This window comes from Strix uralensis, chromosome 4 (genome assembly GCF_047716275.1).
Source record: "Strix uralensis isolate ZFMK-TIS-50842 chromosome 4, bStrUra1, whole genome shotgun sequence".
Classification (NCBI taxonomy): domain Eukaryota; kingdom Metazoa; phylum Chordata; class Aves; order Strigiformes; family Strigidae; genus Strix; species Strix uralensis.
The window spans coordinates 1,994,910-2,013,010 of NC_133975.1; the positions used below are offsets into that span (position 1 = coordinate 1,994,910).

Genomic DNA, 18,101 nt, shown 5'->3' on the forward strand with positions numbered 1-18,101 from the left:
AATGCCTACAGAAAATACTGGAACGTACAAAATGCTAAATTTCAAAACAGAATTGTAGGGTGAGTTTCCTGTCTATGTTGAAAGAATGGTTTGGCTTGGCCAACAGTGTTGAACATGTGCATCGTCAGCAAGAACAGAGAAAATACACAGTGACTGCTGCTTAAGGCTTGAGATGACTCAAAGTCTGGGGAAGTGGTAAGAAATTAAGAGCCCAGGTCACGGGGCTCTGGATCTCGTGGTGATCTGTGGAAAAGAAGTCAACGTGCATCATACTATAGTCACACACGAAATTGCCTCTGGGCACAAAGAGCATGTGGACCTATGGCATGGGGCACCGTTCTGGGGGAACGGTAGTAATGTCACCTTTGGGGTAAATTAGGTTGGGGGTACCTCCAGTGCTCTCCCTTCCCTGATTATCTTGAAAGGAGACCTCCCAGGAAAGGCCATAGCTACCTTCCGGTGGGTGAAGCTCCTTTCCCTGGAAACAGGAGCATAAGGGATGCTTTACAGCCAAGTCTTCTTCCAACAGGAACTTTGGACATGCTCTGGGCATGTACCTTGAACGGGTGCAAGACCTGGAAATACTCCTCAGTCTTTCACAACCAAAACCTCTGAGCAGAACTTGGGATCACAGCAAAAAAACAATGGACAGGGAGCTAAGGTTGAGCTCATGCCAAAATGATTAACATGCTCTGTGGATGTATGAATTGAAGCTGGTGCAGGGTCTGGAGCACAGGTCTGATGGGGAGCGGCTGAGGGAACTGGGGGGGTTTAGTGTGGAGAAGAGGAGGCTGAGGGGAGACCTCATGGCCCTCTGCAACTGCCTGAAAGGAGGGTGCAGAGAGGGGGGATGAGTCTCTTGAGCCAAGGAACCAGCGGCAGGCCAAGAGGGAATGGCCTCAAGCTGCGCCAGGGCAGGGTCAGACTGGCTCTTAGGAAGGATTTCTTTGCAGAAGGGGTTGTTGGGCGTTGGAATGGGCTGCCCAGGGCAGGGGGGGAGTCCCCATCCCTGGAGGGGTTGAAGAGTCGGGTTGACCCAGCGCTGAGGGATCTGGTGGAGTTGGGAATGGTCAGGGTGAGGTTCATGATTGGGCTGGAGGATCTTCAAGGTCTTTTCCAACCTGGATGATTCTGTGATTCTGTGAATTCAAGTAGAAGCAGGCAAATCACATTGCTCCTGCAACTGGTACTTGTGCAACTTCTTACTGGAATACTGTGTCTGGTTCTTATGGAAATGCTCCAAAAAGGATGTTGACTAATTAGAAAAAGTTTAAGGAAGAGCCATATGAATCATTAAAGCTTCAGGAAACACGTCTTTTAGCAAGAGACTCCAAGATTGAGCTATATTCAGTTTCTTAAAGAGAAGATTAAGGGACAGTTTTATCTCAGCCTGTAAACAGCTAGAAGGACAACAAAAAATTTCTAACACGTTTTTCAGTCTAGCAGACAAGTGTGCAAGATTCCCTGGCTTGAAATTGTGAATAAACCCATCCAGACCAAAAAAATTCAATTAACCAGTAGAGGCTGTGATACCAACTTCTGGTCAACTGTTCTAGTTAACACAAAAAGAACTCCAGCGAAGTCCTTTGCTCTGATTGAGGTTTTATCACTTCATAATAGTGACCCTCCCTGTAAATATACAAAGTGACAATCTGCAAATCTATAAGCTCCAAACACCGAATGGTCAAAATGAATGTCTTACAAATAAATACAGCTTAGCAATTTGCTCAACTAACTTCGATATGAGTGATTTCATTAGTCATTCTGCCTGTTTCCTTGGCTAGTTTTCCTCTGTTCACCCCCAGGCTGTGTCTTCCCAGAGCCAGGCTAGAAGATGAAAAGGCAGAACCCTTCAAAGAAGCTCTGGGAAAGTACATCCACATCAAATGTACATCCCAGGCTCTTTGCTTAATGGGCAAAGACTTGTTTTGACTTTGTTAATGCCAAGGAAACACCACTGGCATGGGGGAGGGTGAGCTGAACCATGCTGTCCCCGGTGCAGCTCAGTTCTGACTAAGCTCGCGTCCCCAGACAAGACAGGACAAACCCAGCTGGAGTCTGAGAGCTGAAGTCATCACTCAGAAACACCAACATCCCTTGACTTGTGATCTGATCAGACCTGACCTGGCTATCACTAAAGAGGGACCAGACACCCACTGCTCTAGCTGAGACTCTGCTCTGACTGGTGATCAAGCAGGCAGAACATTATCCTCAAACATTTAAAAACCCACCTTATTTCAACCTGGTTGTCCCCCTGATCCCTGGTGTTTTGATTACTAAATGTTCTCCACATGGGAGAGGCTGGAGCAGACCACCCCTGTGGGAGAACAACAGAGGTGACGGAAGGGAGGAGGATCCCACATGACCATCCCTTGTCAGTAAAAGGTGCGTTTGGTGGGTGGAGCAAAGGTTCCTCTGTTCAGTTCTTGCTCTGTTCGCTTGGAAGGCACATCCCACCGCTCGATCCAAACACTGGTTAGAAGTATGGAAAAGCTGTGGGATATTCATCTGCGCTATGCTAGCGTGCGCTGCCAGGAGGGACTAACATCACCCGCCCAGTGAACCTGCGCTCGTTAAAGTGAAGAAGACAGCAACCGACTCCATCCAAAAACGGTGGAGGCCCCATAGCAATGAGACAATCCAGGAAGGCCAGACAAGCAATGGCATTGGTAAGTCCCTCCAACATACCCCACAGCAGTGACCACACATGTACTGACCTCGGACATCTGCGGGAAGAGGCTGATGGCCAAGGGGAGGGCCAGGCCAAAGGCCGCGAGGCACACAAGGCTTTGGACTGGGAGAATCATCCGGGGACGGGACCTCAGGAGGGATGTTCTGGAAAGGAAAGGCTTTGTTAGACCATTTCATAGAGCAGGTGAGTGCGTGCCATCATCAAAACTGACACTGGTGTTCACCCAGACCCACTGGTCTCCCTCTTCCGAACTGGTCTAGGTTCATCCTTAGCAGGTCATCAAGTTCTCCCACAGAAGATCCCCAGACCTGCAAACTGTGCCTTCGCATCTGCTGGGGTTACACAGCCCACGCCAACCTAAGTGCTCACTACTCCTAAATTAAAACAGGATGACTTCACGCATGCTTCCCCCATTTCAAACCATCCCACACTGGAGCGAAAGGCACACGAGGTGACCAGGCCACACGCAGGTGTCACCTGCATTAAGGCTTTGGAGACTACGTTGCGTGAGCAGAAGGAAATTAGGTTCTTGAGAGAGATTATGAACTTTGTCAGCCCTATCACACAGGGATACTGGAAAAGGCACAGGACTTTGTTAATGGGGTAACAAAGTAGTAAACTTGACAATGCCTTAATTTGTTAAAAATCAAACATCTGCAGAGTGGGCAATAGGGATGTTTTAACACCTGCTGTCCCCAGGGGATATTTATGAGTTCTAGACTTGTTAAGAGCAAACACTTTAAGATACCTGCAAGGTCAGATTCTGATAATGACCCATTAAGTGAGCCTTCTGATGCAATTAACACCGAACCACGGACAACGTTTAGCTGGTAGAAGGTGGCATGTTAAGTATCTTCCAGGATATAGGACAGTTTACAAATTAATGGGAAACAAGTTTACAAGTTAAGGGGGAAAATACAATTCTTGAGGGGTTTGTTCTGGAGCTATTTACACCAAACTGATACCTTCATTCATTTTTTTTCTACCAGTCTGAAACAACCAGGATTACAAACCAGCAACTTGCCAGTGAGTTTTGTTTGAATATTCAGTGTATATTAGCAATGTCAGCAGATTCACTGCTGGGTCACCAGCTCCACCCTTAGTCCCAACGTGCATCTCTCCTCTGTCCACCCTGATCTTGAGGATGGCGACGCCTCACGGCGCCCTGCCATCAAACATGGGCAGAGATCTGCGATCTGTCACTGAGGTGATAAGCGAGGAGCTCTCTTTTGGTCGAGAAAGGTCCAATCAGATGACACTAACTGCTAAACATCACTGTGGTACCACCACGGGGGTTTTAAAAAGCTTTTCTAATCCAATTCACAAGGTGTCCCCCAAACCCAAGCCAACCCTTCCCACATCAGGGCAGGGTGTGCTCTGGCACACGCACGAGTGATTTTTCCGGCACATCTCCGCGTGCAGCCCGAGCCTGCAGCCAATGCAAGATAACAGATTACCTCAACCCCCGTCTACTCCACGTTTACTGCAGGCTACAAACACGCACCTGATGAATTATAACGGAGCAGCTGATGTGTGGGAACTTGTTACCCTGCTGTACGTTGTCTGTGTGTCTGAACATTCCGACTCTTCGCCCTTTACTAGCAATGCTTGCTGAAAGCTGTCTTCATCTTGAGAAGGTTTGGGGGAAGTGGGGAAGGAAAACAAGATCCAGAGCCTTAACTCCTCCAATATCTCAGCTCCTCACTAATAAGCTATCGAGACAGAGTTGATCCTATCAATTTGTGCTGTGAAAGCCAAGCTTCTGTTCTCCAATATTTAGCTACTTTGTTTTGCACAGAGCACAATCTAACCTAAAAGACTCCTGTAGAAGTCCACAAGGATTTTGTCCGAGCCAGGAGAGCGGGTTGCCTTGCTCCGTGCTCTTTAACAAATGAAACATTCAAGAATTGCCATCAATTAGCTGTGATAACTAGTCCCTGGGATGCAGAGGGGCAACTCCTGGAACTGATTTATTCTCCTCCTTAAGCTGTCATGATCCATGAGAGCCCTCGCTGAGAAAATCATATGACCAGCATCCTTCAAGCCTCCCTGGAGTACAGTTTAGAACCAAGACATCACTGCTTATACCACCCCTGACATCTTAATTTGGAAGCTGCACCCTCTTTAATTACTGCCCTGTTGGGGACCTTATAATCACCCAAGTAAAAACTCAACCAATTTAAAAGGATCCCCAGTACAGCCCCCAGGTGTGATTTCCAGGAGTGCTTCAAACTCAGGCCAGTTCAAATTACAATGGCTAACCTCCTAATTAAGAAGTTATGGTTTGCTTTAAAAAGGAGAGGGGACTAATTAACACATGTAGTGTAATGTCTTAATTGGGATTCAGATTCTAAAATTTGTGTGGTTCAGAATAAATGACTCATAATTAGTCGAGAGGTCCACTTCTCTTCTGTCCCTAGGATCTTTGCTCTCGACACAGATCTCAGAAGAATATTAAATATTGCATGCTGCATTTTGTTAGCTGTCAAACGCAATCGAAAACCCTCTTTTCACCCATTAGCCCCCCAGCGGAAGTGAATGATTAGATGATTCCAAAGGGTTTAATTGCAGAGTGTTACAGCAGATTAAAAATAAATAATAATAATATCCATTTGTTGGAGAGTGAATTAGTTTACAACGCTGTCCTGTGTGCTCTGCCAAGGGGTTTGAGCAGGGAAGTGGGGGCCTGGACTTTCAGATCCCTCTGACAGCCCAACTTGGCCACTGGCATCTTCTGAAGCAGACTGCTATGTTCACAGGAGCAAATATCACCTTGCCCTACCAGCAATTCTGCAGTATTTGAAGTTATTTTCACACGAGAACAGTAGATCTACAGACCGTCACCATGTACGCAGGACAGGACCAGCCAGGCTCTGGTGAACTAAACTGTGGCACTCAGGTTAGACAATTCGGGATGGAAAAGCCTGCACCAAGAGAAGGTCTCAGAGCAGAAATCTGCAGGAAGACAATATGATGTATGCTTTATTGTTCCCAATTTTAGAAGCTAAATTTTTGGCACCAGTGGTCTGCCTTGCTAGTACAAGCGATCCGTGTTTATACATCAACCTTTGGATGGCAAAGAACATGTATTTTTGCAAGACTTCCCTCCTCCTCTCTCTTTTTTCTTCTTTTTTTTTTTTTTTTTAAAGATTTGTTTCTTTACCCCCCTTCAAAAGCCCCAAATGCCTATTCTTTCTGCAATTTGCCTTCATAAAATTTGCTTAGCGGATATTAAAGAGGCAGTAACACACTGGGGAGCTTCTCGTTTACTGATCCTAGGTAGTGCTTACTGTTAGCAGATATACCTAAAGCTAGACCTTACGGATAACATTTCAATATGCATGAGTGTGCATGTACGTAGGTATATACACAGACACACGCATACTTGTACAGACAGTACATCTGCTCCGCAGAGACAGTGTGTTGTAGATCTTGTAAATACACCTTCATTCAACTTTCATCACATTGTTCATTAGTGGTTTAAATTTTGCATAATTTGGCAGCTGCCTCTGGCGTTTTTCAAGAGGTACTGTAATTTATTCCATATGGAAGTCAGTTGCTGTACTAAAAAGGAGTTATCAGGTTCAGTGAACCAGAGCTGTATTTGTCTAGAAGGAGGTGTCAGATGCTAAACTAAATATGACAGGAGTTAACCAAAGTCTCCCAGCTGACAGATTCTGTGGGGTTTCTGTAGTGTTTGGTATAAACAGGTTCAAAGCTAATACATACATCGCAAGACGCTGAGGATGCCGGCGGGGTAAGGAAAGCGCTGGAGGCTGAAGCTCCGGCTATCCCGAGGCATCCCAGGCTCCTCAGAGCCCGGGGTTCAAAACACTCCGATGTGAAAACAAACTTTGAGGTGGTTGTCCTCCCTCAGATCCCAGTTCCCCTGAGAACCTCCCAGAGCGGGCACCGTACCACGGCTCTGCTTCAGAGCGCTCGTCAGGTCCCTGCTATCCGCAGAGGGTGTTTCTGAGCTTTTCTCACTCATTTTGGGTCAGTAGCTCTGTCTGCTGTCCTGTCCAGCCAGGCCACCGCTGTCCTCGCCAAGGAGCATCTCCTGCTCTTGGCTGTAGCCCCAGTGCCCCCTCCAGAGGACACAGCAGATGCAAAGCGAGTGAGGTTGGGGGATTTTTGTACTTGATTGACATAATTAAAGGAGCAGTTTCAATGTTTACTCTGGAAACAGCCACAGCAGTTTAAGGTGTCACTGCTGGCAGCTGTTTAGTTTAAACAAACTTCAGCGAGGGTTTAGCTGGACGGAGAGACTTTGCACTTCCAGAGGAGGAAGAGCACCTGTAGGAAATGTTCTTCACACACCGTCAAAAGAAGAATATGCCTAGCAAAAGGCCGTGAACATGAGATCCAGGAGGAACTTCTACCTCACACACATTTCTGCAGTGAAAAACATGGTTTAAGCTGAAGAAAACACCTTTCCTGCACCACAAAACAATGGGCTGAGAAATGGGTATCCATCAGGAGAAGCTATTTTGCATGTCTAGACTGACTTAGCTAAGCCAGAGCAGCTCTGTAATGTTGATCCGCCCTGGGAGCACCCTAATTTTATGAGCTCTACAGGAAAACAGCCCCAAGGATGCTGACATGCTGTGGCAGCTCTGCCACAAGACCAGGAGGATGTGGAGATGAAGAAAGAGTAGAAACGCTCCCCTTTTATGGACACAACTATTCTGCTCCCCGCTTCTCTCTCAGCTCTTGCCCATTGCCAACAGCCCCAGCTTTCTCTCTCCTCCATAAACGCTGCACAGTCAGCTCCAGGGCTTCCGCCTGTCTAGTCTGACCTACATGAGCTCTTGGAGCCCATCCTCAGACCTCCTGCTGCGCTTCAGACCCTCTGAGGTTGCTTGGACTGTGAGGCAGAGAAGAGGCTTTAAGATAAGGAGTTAAGAAGAGCTTATGTTCTTCAAGTTCCACTGCCAGCTATTAGCTCAGAGTGTCCACAGCAGACAGTGCTGGTGGACTGAGCTTGATCACCACTTGTCCAGACCACATGAACCAAGAACCACTGGATTTGGGCTCTCCCACCACTAAGCTCAGCCTACAAGGGAACCTGAGGTTGCACTTCCACGCAGACCTGGGTGGTCTACACATAGACCAGCTGCGTGATGGGCTTCAACTCTGCAAGGAGTCGGAAGCTGGACAAAGGCTACTGGAGAAGTCTTGGGTGATGGCTGGGAGAAACCTGCACCATTTCCCAAATTTCATCATAACTACCAGATAAAAGGATTCACAGAACCATCTGAATAAGGGGAAAAGGGACTAGAAGCCCAACTTAATGCAGTGGATATCGTTGTCCCCACACATCGGTGACATGGAGGTACTTATGAAGTTTCCATTGTCTGCTCCAAAGCCGGCTACATCCCATAGATGAGTCGTCTTCGTCTCATAGACAATGTGAAACCAATATTTTTCCGTATTAAAGTTGCCAACACAGATATTATTTATAAAACTTAAATGAGAATACATCTGCACAAAATAACTGACACCGTGTTCCCCGCATGGCATATGTAGTCTCAAAATAAACATTGATTCTATATGTTAGCTGCTTCAACAGAGCGTCCAAGCAGCAGGAAATGCATGAAACATGGGGAAAGAATGGCGCGCTGCGGAGCTCAGCAGTGGGAGGTAACATTGAATTACTTGGAGAGCAGAGAAGGCGGCCCTGGGAGTTAAAATACACAGCAGGCAAAGAGACGAGAGAAGCCAAGAGAGCTGAAAAAAATGGCACAAGAGACGAGAGAGGCAGCTGGGGGAGTTAAAACATGCAGATGGAGAGATGGCTGAGAGAGAGGAAAGACCTGGATCCAAGTGGAAAGACGACGACCAGGAACTGGCCACTTAAAATAAACTTTTTGACTACCAAGAGGAAAACGAGGGAGCGAGTTCTTCATGAATCTGAAAACCACTGCTGGGAGCACGGAGCTTGCTCCCCGGGGTGGTGTAACTCCCACCCAACTGCAGCACTGTCACCCACTTCCACCCGGACTTAAACGTGAGGCAGGAGAATCGCTCTCCTCCTTCGCCACAACCCCAAATGCAAATGATTTAGTAGAGGATCCAGATTGCGACTTCTGATTCCAGATCTCCAGCCTCCAAATAATAAGCCGTCACTCTTGTCTTTCTCATTTATAGACACTGTAAGGATTTCTATAAATAAATTGATAATGCATGCCTTGGTATGACTCCCATTAAAAACACCCTAGTCTAACTAAAATTCTATGAAATTTAAAAAGTTAAACTTTTCACCAAATGCTCCAAGTTTTTTTCACCTCTGACTTGTCCTGCAGTCACCACTTTAAAAGATCTGGGAGTCAACACCCGGACTGCGAATCCCTCGGCTATGGGAAGGATGATCTCCATGTCCAGAGGATGCTTCCATGTCCTACAGCGATACCTCCACCTCTAGCTGCATGGCCAAACCGCACCCCACTCCCTATCCCTGCTGTTTCTCACTCACAGGCTTCCAGGAATCCAAAGATATTTGATGGAAAATGAAACAGTACAGGCACAAAGCTCTAAGGAGAATTCAGGCAGGCAAAAGCAGCGCCCAGATATTTTTATATCGACAGTTTCATTTGGGGGTGGTGGGAAGGAAAGTATGCTCACACGCCTGAATTAAGTCTTTCTATTAGTTAAAATGATGACATTTTGAAGACAAACTCCTCTATGTCCACATTTGCTTGACAGATAAAATTAGTTTCTACAAGTCCTGCACAGAGCACAGGTGCATTTAGTAAAACTCATATCAATACAAGAAATTACGATGCCCCCAAGTACGAAGCAGATTTTGCTATTAGTTTTATTTAAGCTTGTGGATATTTAGCAAGACCCATGATGGTCCTCAGTGCTTCCTGTTGGAGACAATCATTTCTAGAGCAGCTTTCTACAAACTTCGAATTTTTGCACGTAAAGATTTTTGTCTGTTCACATTGATAACCAGAATATCAAGGATCCTCTGAATTACAGCAGTAAAATAGTTTGTCTTCGGGGGTGATCCTTCTTGGATGAGCTAATCACCAAGGTAGGGTTAGACTGGAACCAGGGCCCGTGTTAAGCCAGCGGTAACACGCGCAGAGCCTCAGCGTGACAGAAAGGCGAAAAGAAAGAGCTCTGTAGTAAGAACATCACAAATCGGTGGCATTTCTGAAGTGTCTGGCATGTGGACAGATGAAAACAGAAGTCCTCTCAACTGACAACAGCAAAGCAGCTTTGATGGGATTATAAAGGCTAGAATCACGCGTCTGAATTTGAAGCGGGGAAGCTGCCAAGATGCCGGGGTACACAGATAAGTGACAATCCCTGTTCTTGCACATGACTTTGAGCAAGCCCTGAGTAAGTACTCCAGAGTAAGATACTCCAGAGTAAGACACGGTCACTCCTGAGCACCTCTCCTGCAGGTAGACCATGGGCTGGAGGACTGTGTGGGTGCATCGGTCTGGGAGCAGGAAAGAGGCTGCAGAGCTTTTGTCATGGAGGAGCATGAAGTGAAAATCAAATGCTTTGCACAAAATTAGGGGGACTGGAATCTACCCCTTGTCCCTGTGTGTCTCCAGCAGTCGCCTCCAAACAGTGGCCAGCAGCAAGTGTTACCAAGACTGTGCCCTGCTGCACGGAACCGCCACAGTCCCTTTAAAAGGGGAGGAAAACAGTGTATTTTGGCCAAAAAGAGCTGAAAGAACTTACTTTAGGGTTCCCAAAAGTTCGTTGCCCTGTTTCTCCCCACACCCAGGCCATGGGAGGAACTGATCTTGGCGAGAGAGCCTCTAGGTGCTAGAGGGTTACCAGACTATATTTTTAAATTTAGATGTTAAAAATCAGTCTCCAAATGTACAGAAGCAGCCATGACCCTTCCGTTAAGGAGAGAAAATTGCCCAGGGGTGTTTCTACAAGGGTAAACAAGGCTAACCAAAGTTATGGGTCAATCCCTAATTGTACTAATAGCTATTTACTTTGTCAGTGGAGTGCTTTAGAGCAGCCATTATCAACAGATTTGTTTAAAGAGTGCTTCCAGCTTGGCTGTCTGGACAAAGGTAGCAAGCCCTTTAGTACCCCCATCTTTCAATGCACTAATCAGGCTCCAGGGGTTGGCAAGGTGATCCCCACCCCACGGATCATTCACACCCAATGAGCCCCTGATGGGTGTCCTAAGGAGCCAGGGGTACCCAACAGCTCCAAGGAGGCTCACAAAGCAGAGGTGTTGGAAAGCAAGGTGGGAAAATGGCCCATGGACAGGGCAGTTTGCGTTTTTTTGCTATTAAGAACTCTGATAGGAGATAATTAGACATGAAATAATAACCCTGCCCTTTCCTGCCAACTCTCCTCGCACTGATGCTCCACGGAGACATCTGCCAGGAGAGAATCTGGCTTAAACAGTGATGGAAAGCAAATTTCTGCACAATTTGTGAAACATATATTCTTCTGGGGATGTCCAAGCCACAGGATGTTACTGAAAGAAAGTACAAGCGAGTTCAAACAGGACATAAACAAGTCCAACAGTGGCCAAGGTGGTCTGGATGCGGCACATGGTCCCCACACTCCCTATCGCTGGCTGAACACGAGCCAAGCCCTTTTGTCTGACCCCATGTGGCAGCTCTAATGTTTGCTAAGTGGAGGACTGAAAACTTAACAGACACTTTTCTGCTGAATTCAGAGAGTTTTGGCTCACGTTGACCCTACAGAACAGGGTTATTTGAACTGCTGGGGTCTCAGAAAAATGGTTTAAAATAACCACATCAATGCAACACTTCAACAGCCTACAACAATGCTTAAAAATGACAGAACATGAAAATTTTAATAAGCAAAAAGAGTCTTTGATGGACCAACGCTAAGAAATATCAATGAATTAACACCTAATGAGGACCTTTTCTCCCTTCCCCTTGAAAAGCCCCCACCCTTTATATTACCCAACACTTACTTTTCCAGTATGGACATAATAATTGGAGGTAGAACCAGTATAGGCATTGGCAGGACCACTCTAGTCAGGGCCGTTTCTAGCAGTGCCTGAAAAGGAAAAACAAACAAACCCAAGACATTTAAAACAAATCTCAGGATGTACCTTCGCTTAGCAATCAACACGTGGGCACAGAAATGGTTTGGCTGGCCTTTCTTCTGTCGCATATGTGAATGAATGTATCAACACACACTTTCAACTTTGCTATCAGCTATTTGCATACAACCTATTTTCACTCCGTTGCTACAAATAATGGGCTGGAGCCCATGCTTGGTCATAAATCCAGTGGAGTAAACAGAGACACCTAATAGCTTCCCCGATTTCACTTCATGTGGCCAAAAGTGCTCCAACATCTCCTCGTATTCCTACGCAAACATGTTAGTGCTGCCTGGAGGAAGAAAGAGAGGCCAAACAGCTGCCTGGAAGGTGTTGTAAGGTGAAATATCTCAGTATGGGCTGAGCAGCAGCTTCAACCCTTCCTCCCTCAACAGAGTTTCAATTTCAGTTACGTGCTGGGGCAACGCAGCACCTCGTTGTCTGCTCCAAGACTTGTTTCTGTTTTTCATTGTCTGCTCCAAGACTTGTTTCTGGTTTTGAATCACTGGTGGTTTATTGCAAAGCATCACACACAGGGCTCTGCTCTCCCAGGAGGACGCCCAACTGTGGAGCTACAGTTGTCCCTCCACTCATGCTTTCTCCCTGGCAGCAGGAAGCAGCAAACAAAGCAGCGAGATTTGTATAAATTACCCTGAGATGAGACCTAGAGAAGATCAGGGGCACTCTAGCAAGCTGTATCACCACCACGGTGTCTTCATGTCTCTCTTCCAACCACCTTTGCCAGCACCCACATGGGATGCCCCAAGCACTGCGACCACACATGGGGTTTTGGCAGATGTAGGCAAAGGATACTACAGATTTTGGATGCAAATGATGAAGGCTTGGGAGCACTCACTCCTTCCAAATGGGAGGAGGTCTGAGAGGCACAGATGTGTTACACTGAGGATCTGCCAAATTTTACACGACAAAACCCAGTACTAAACTATTTGGGAAGAAGGACTGGGATTAGATGGCAGCTGAGCAGAAGTTCTCAGAAGTCCCAAATTTGTTTAAAATGCATGTAAATCACACTTGCAGTACCTTCACTTTTAATATTTATTTTCTATGTTGTCTGTCTTCCCCTCGACCATTAGGATGGAGAGGGGAAGCTGGGTCCTGAAGCCAGTTAATGTAAGTGAGGAAAACTGGCTCAAATAAGTATCTCCGAGCCCTTCAACAGATTGTTTTAATCTCCCTGTTATACAACAATATGGAGAGATATTAGAGATCTCCCATTTCTTGCCGAGGACTGTGAATCTGTACATTAATTGCTGTCTATGAAGTGCCTTAAGAGCCTTGGACAGAAGGAGTGAGAGAAATGCCAAGCATTATATTATTAACTCCTCTGCCTGGGCGTGTGCTTCGGTACATGCTTTACATTTCAGATTAAAGCCCACTTGGAAACAACATGCCTCAGACAATCAGATGATGCTCAGAAGACAAAACTATGTAAGAAGGGAAGAAAAGGGAATAATTGCAGGCAGATGGCAGAGAGTGGAAGGTGACGGGGGAAAACAGAGCAGGTGTTAGGACGAGGATAAAAACATCTGGCTACCCTCACAACGCTTTGGTTGGCAATTGTAATGCAGTTTGGACATGGCAAGGGTTAAAAAGCTACTCAGCTCAAAAATGAAGTCTTCCTCATTTGGAAAAAGGTGTAAGTTATCTTTGCTTCGTATTCAACATGAACTGCTTACAAGTTTCCACAAAGAAATCCTATGGCTGTGAAAGCATCAGGGTAGTACAGGATCTTCCTGATGTCAATCTGCGCCCCTCCAAACCACCAAGGTCAGTCACGGAACTTCCCTGCTCGACACCAGCCTGTGTCCACCAGCACACTCAGTTTTGGGGCTACGCAACCGCACGGTGGGTACAACGTAGGCATTAAGTTTCCTTGTTTCGTTCTTCCTTCACGATGGGTAAAGCTCATCTATTTCTAGCTCTTTTAAGTCATCAATTCCTACAGCTGTGGGATTTGTTGAGCCAGAAGGCCAGCTGTGTACAAGCTCACCCCAGTGCTGGCCAGGAACATCACAGGTACGTACATGTTTTGCAGCAATTCTGGAAGACCCGACAATGTTTCCGTTACTGTCCAAAACATCAATTCCTTCTTCCAGCTCTGTGTGCCTCATCAGGACAACATTGCAGATATTGGCACTAGCTGAGGATGAGAAAAGCATGATGATTAGCAACGCAGCCCTGGTCAATACCAAATGGCAGGCTTCTGTTCGCCGTGACAGCCCTTCAGCTTTGCTTGCATCAAGCTGCCAAGAAGCTTCTGCAAGTCAAGGAGCCACTCTTACAGTAAGACAAAGATGTGATTCTTAAGCAGAGAATAATAACCAAGATAATTTTCTTTTACTCGCAAAAGGATCTGCTGTCACAAACAGAAACGTACTGACGCAAAGAAACACCAGCATTTCCAGACGTTGCTGTTCGCACACGCTCCCCCCCTCCATAGCGATCCTTCACCCGACATTTCGATCTACTAAGTCACAGAATCACAGAATCATTCAGGTTGGAAAAGACCCTCGGGATCATCGAGTCCAACCCTCAGCCCTACTCTACAAAGTTCTCCCCTACACTATATCCCCCAACATCTCATCTAAGTCAAAACAGGTCCTTGTACTGGGCGGCCAGTTGGTCTTAGCCAACCAGGCACTGCTGATTGGCAGCTGCCTCTTCCGATGGTACATCCCAGAGCGGGTCTTAACTCCCCTTACTAGGCCAGCAGACAAACTCTTCTTAAATAACAGATTTTAGCAGGTATGATGGAAATACACTGCAAGGGATTTCACTGAGCTCTGAAGGACTGCTTAGATCTGAGCTCTTAAGAGGAGAGAATTATTTTTTTTAATCAAATAAGACAAAGTTGGGTTGCTTCCATGGACACGTATCCCATTAGTGAGGGTCTTGCTGACTATTTGCCCTTATTTCACCTGTTTTAGGGGAAAAATGGCTCTGTGGGCTTATTTTCTAGAGTTAGAGACCCCTTTCTTTGCTTTAACATTATTTTTTTGAACTATGACACAAACCAGCAGTACTTTGGGTGGCTCTGGTTCCCAACTGACATTTCCCAGATCTCAGCCCTGCATTCATGGCAGAGGTGGAAGCAGGTCTGGGACCCTTTCTGACAATCCCCCCTTGCCCAGCCCGTGGCTTTTGTAGCCTTCTCGAGATGACCCCAAACTCTGCTCCTCAAGTAACGTGTTAAGAGTGGGGGTTGAGAAACATCCTTCCCAGGTGCACCTCCTCTCCAGGGCCCAGGCACTTCTTAAATTTTTCCAAAGAAAAGCTGCTAATTCCTACAAAAGTTTTGGGTTTGACAAACTGGCATTTTCCAGCAACTCCCCCCCCCAACCACCACATTTTGTTGCAAACTTTCCAACCAGAGCTAATACAAACTCACTGTTGCTGCAAGTACCACTGCTTCCAAAAATGTGTTTCTGTACTGCTTGATGGGTTAATATTCGCTAATTAATCTCAATTCATGTCATATAACAAATGTCTAATTTTTTGAGGGTGGTGGGTGGGTGAGCCCTATACGAATGCAGCTCTCTGCAATCAAGGATGATTTGTGGTGACAAATGCTCCTTACACTCGAGAATAAGAGGAACATACACACACGCACACTCTGTCTCTCTCTTTAATATTCGAACTACTGGACCAGTCTTCCTATCTATCAAAATATCTGTGTTATCAACCCTTCAGCTCCTTAATCCAAGATAAAAAAGAAAACAGGCATTTCATTTAAAGCAAGTTTAGCCCCCCTTTTTTTGTTCTTTTTTAACACTCACATGCCCTGTCCTTCTAGCTATCAGTCAAGACTGAACATATCAAAACATACCAGCAAAGACGCTCTGGTCAAGCCAGGACGCACCAGCACAAGGCTCTTGTGAGACTCGTGACGGGGTGTCCAAACCTGAAGCCCTCCCCACCGCAGCTAGATGCTTCTCCCAAGTCTCTGGACCTTATTGAGGTTTCATTGTCCCAAATTTAAAACCTGATTCCAGCCCGTTCATCTGAGAAAAGCAATGGTCTTAGCTGTTCCCGTTCTGCTTTCTGAGAAAGCAGAAAATGCTGCTAGTTATGGGTGAACTTGGGTTTTATGGACGTCGCAAATACAGGGGGGAAGGAGAAATAAATAAATATATGTGTAGACAATTTGATTTTCAGAATTTGGAAAGAAATTGTGATAATATAGCCTGGAAGCCACTTCTGTGAAAATACTGAGTGACATATTGGAAACCGGGTTCAGATACAAAAGCAACCCACCACCCTACTTCTATAAGTGTATATATATCCTTTCTAAACCAGGGTGCTCTCCACACACCAAATACGTCCTCATGCACCACTTAAACACATTTAACAATTTTAACCCCACACACAAAAAAAAAAAAAAAAAGCCCAAGGAGAAGAAATCCTTCATCCTCCTCACCTCTCTTCCCTCCAACAGGTATCTTTCTACCAGTTTTAACTTCCTTCAGATCAGGTTTGGGGGTTTTCTGTGGTTTTTTTAGCCATGTACATCTCCAGTACAAAGCACACCGCCACCAGCGACACCCCTTACCTTCGTGACAGCTATCCACACTCAGTCCTTGGGAAGAAGAGGGTAAATTGGGTTCCCTGCAATAACCCTGGGCATCGATATCCTTCACCACCTACATCTCTGAGGAAGGGTCGAGGCCCTTCTTGCTCCAATTGGGGAATCACGGCTCTGCAGAACACAGTGCAGACACACTCCTCCCCTTCTCCTGCACCAAAAACCTTCATGGAGAACAACTTCACCACCCAGATGATGCTCCAGGGTGGCCAACATCAAGCACAAACACCTTTTACAACAAGCCAGCCGCTGGTTACACACAACCTTGGCCATTTCCATGAGCTGTTCCACCTGGGTTGGTTTCCTGTATCCGTCCTCTGAGGCAGGGGAGGATTTTTTGGACAACTTGTGATTTCCAGCTACTACAAATTACTTTTAGCGGAGGGTGAGGGTGCAGCACAATCTCTCAGCACCCTGCTCCAGTGCCGCTTCCCTGAGTCTGCATCTCCTTGGGATGAGAGACCACCAAGCTTTGATGCACACCTCCAGTTTTCCAGCTGCTACCAACCAGCACAACTCAGCTGAGGTCAGTGGGAGAGGGAGGCAGGGAAGGGCCAGGGGGGAAAACTGCTAAATGGTAGTGGAGCAAGAGCTTTACACCAGCATCTGGCTTTTCATGTAGAAAGAGTGAAATTCTGCCCTTTTGCAGGGGGCTGGTGGTTCAAAAGCGATGGGAAGACGCATCTTAATTAAACAGTTTGTCCAGGTCTGCAAACCAATCACTCGCAGCTTTCAAAACCACAAAACAGCAATTAGTGGGAGGATTCCTGATGTCCTGGCACATAACGAAGCATGACAGTACACAAATAAAATAAGAACTAGAGAATTAATTATGGGCTAAACAAATTAATTACGGGTCCTCAATCAATGCCGACACAAGCGTAACCTCTTTCTCCTTACACCTTGGTGTGAAAATAGATCAACCCGGCGGCGAAGACTTCCCGCAGGCATCTCTGACTCAAACCCAGCCTCAGAGCTGCCTCCCTGGTCTTGTGCTCACCTCTAGTGCCCTCTTGGTTATAAAAACCAAAAGAAAGCTGAAACCCACTAAAAATATATTCCAGGAAAGTTCCAGGAAAACAATAATAACGTTCACAGATCCCCTTTGTACAAGCAAAGTGCTCAGACACAAGATCGAGTGCAACCTACAGACCACAATTCCCGTCACCCCCTGCTCTGCAGACAAGGTAAGCAGCTGTTTTTTCTGGCAGAAAAAGGCAAAGAAACCCAGCAACTCGGGAACTGAAGGCTGGAGGGTCAGAGCAACCAGCTCTCTGTAAAAAAAAGGAGCAGAAAGACCGGAGAAACCGAGAGCAACAACTAGGGAAAGAGGCTCAGCATCCTCCAGCAAAGCTCTGAGGACGTGGTCCTCGCACAGCAAAGGGAAAAGCTGAAAGGAAAGTTTTGCCTTAACACAGTTGAAAAGGGACGTGCCACAGTGAGCGAAGCCCCTTTGTTTCTGATTTCCTCTATGCTTGGACAATTTTTGCACCATCTTTATAAATAAACAAGCTTACATAAAGAGTTACCCTAACGCCACTGGTGATTTCTTCACAGCTAAAATAACTCATTGTTTGTTGTAACCACGGGCTTCAGCAAAGGCCGAGTCCAGCATGTCCCTCTCCTCAGACACCGAGCAGTTAGCTGATAAAATGCAGAAGGGTTTATTTTGTGCTCCAGCAAGTCAGCAGCAGTCTTAATTCTTCACACACTTTGGTCTTTTTTTAATCAGTGGCTCTTAG

The 18,101-nt window shown here is 46.2% G+C and overlaps 1 protein-coding gene across 7 annotated transcripts in view; it reads right to left on the minus strand.

The window, feature by feature from the left end:
• SFXN5 (sideroflexin 5) overlaps window positions 1–18,101 on the minus strand; it is a 106,999-nt gene that overhangs the window by 20,078 nt on the left and 68,820 nt on the right. For all 7 annotated transcript variants that reach the window (XM_074865411.1, XM_074865412.1, XM_074865409.1 and 4 more), the window contains 3 exons: window positions 13,802–13,917; window positions 11,625–11,710; window positions 2,718–2,835 (listed from right to left, as the gene is read on the minus strand). In XM_074865411.1, the coding sequence (XP_074721512.1) occupies window positions 2,718–2,835; window positions 11,625–11,710; window positions 13,802–13,917 (320 nt within the window). The remainder of the gene's footprint in view (window positions 1–2,717; window positions 2,836–11,624; window positions 11,711–13,801; window positions 13,918–18,101) is intronic.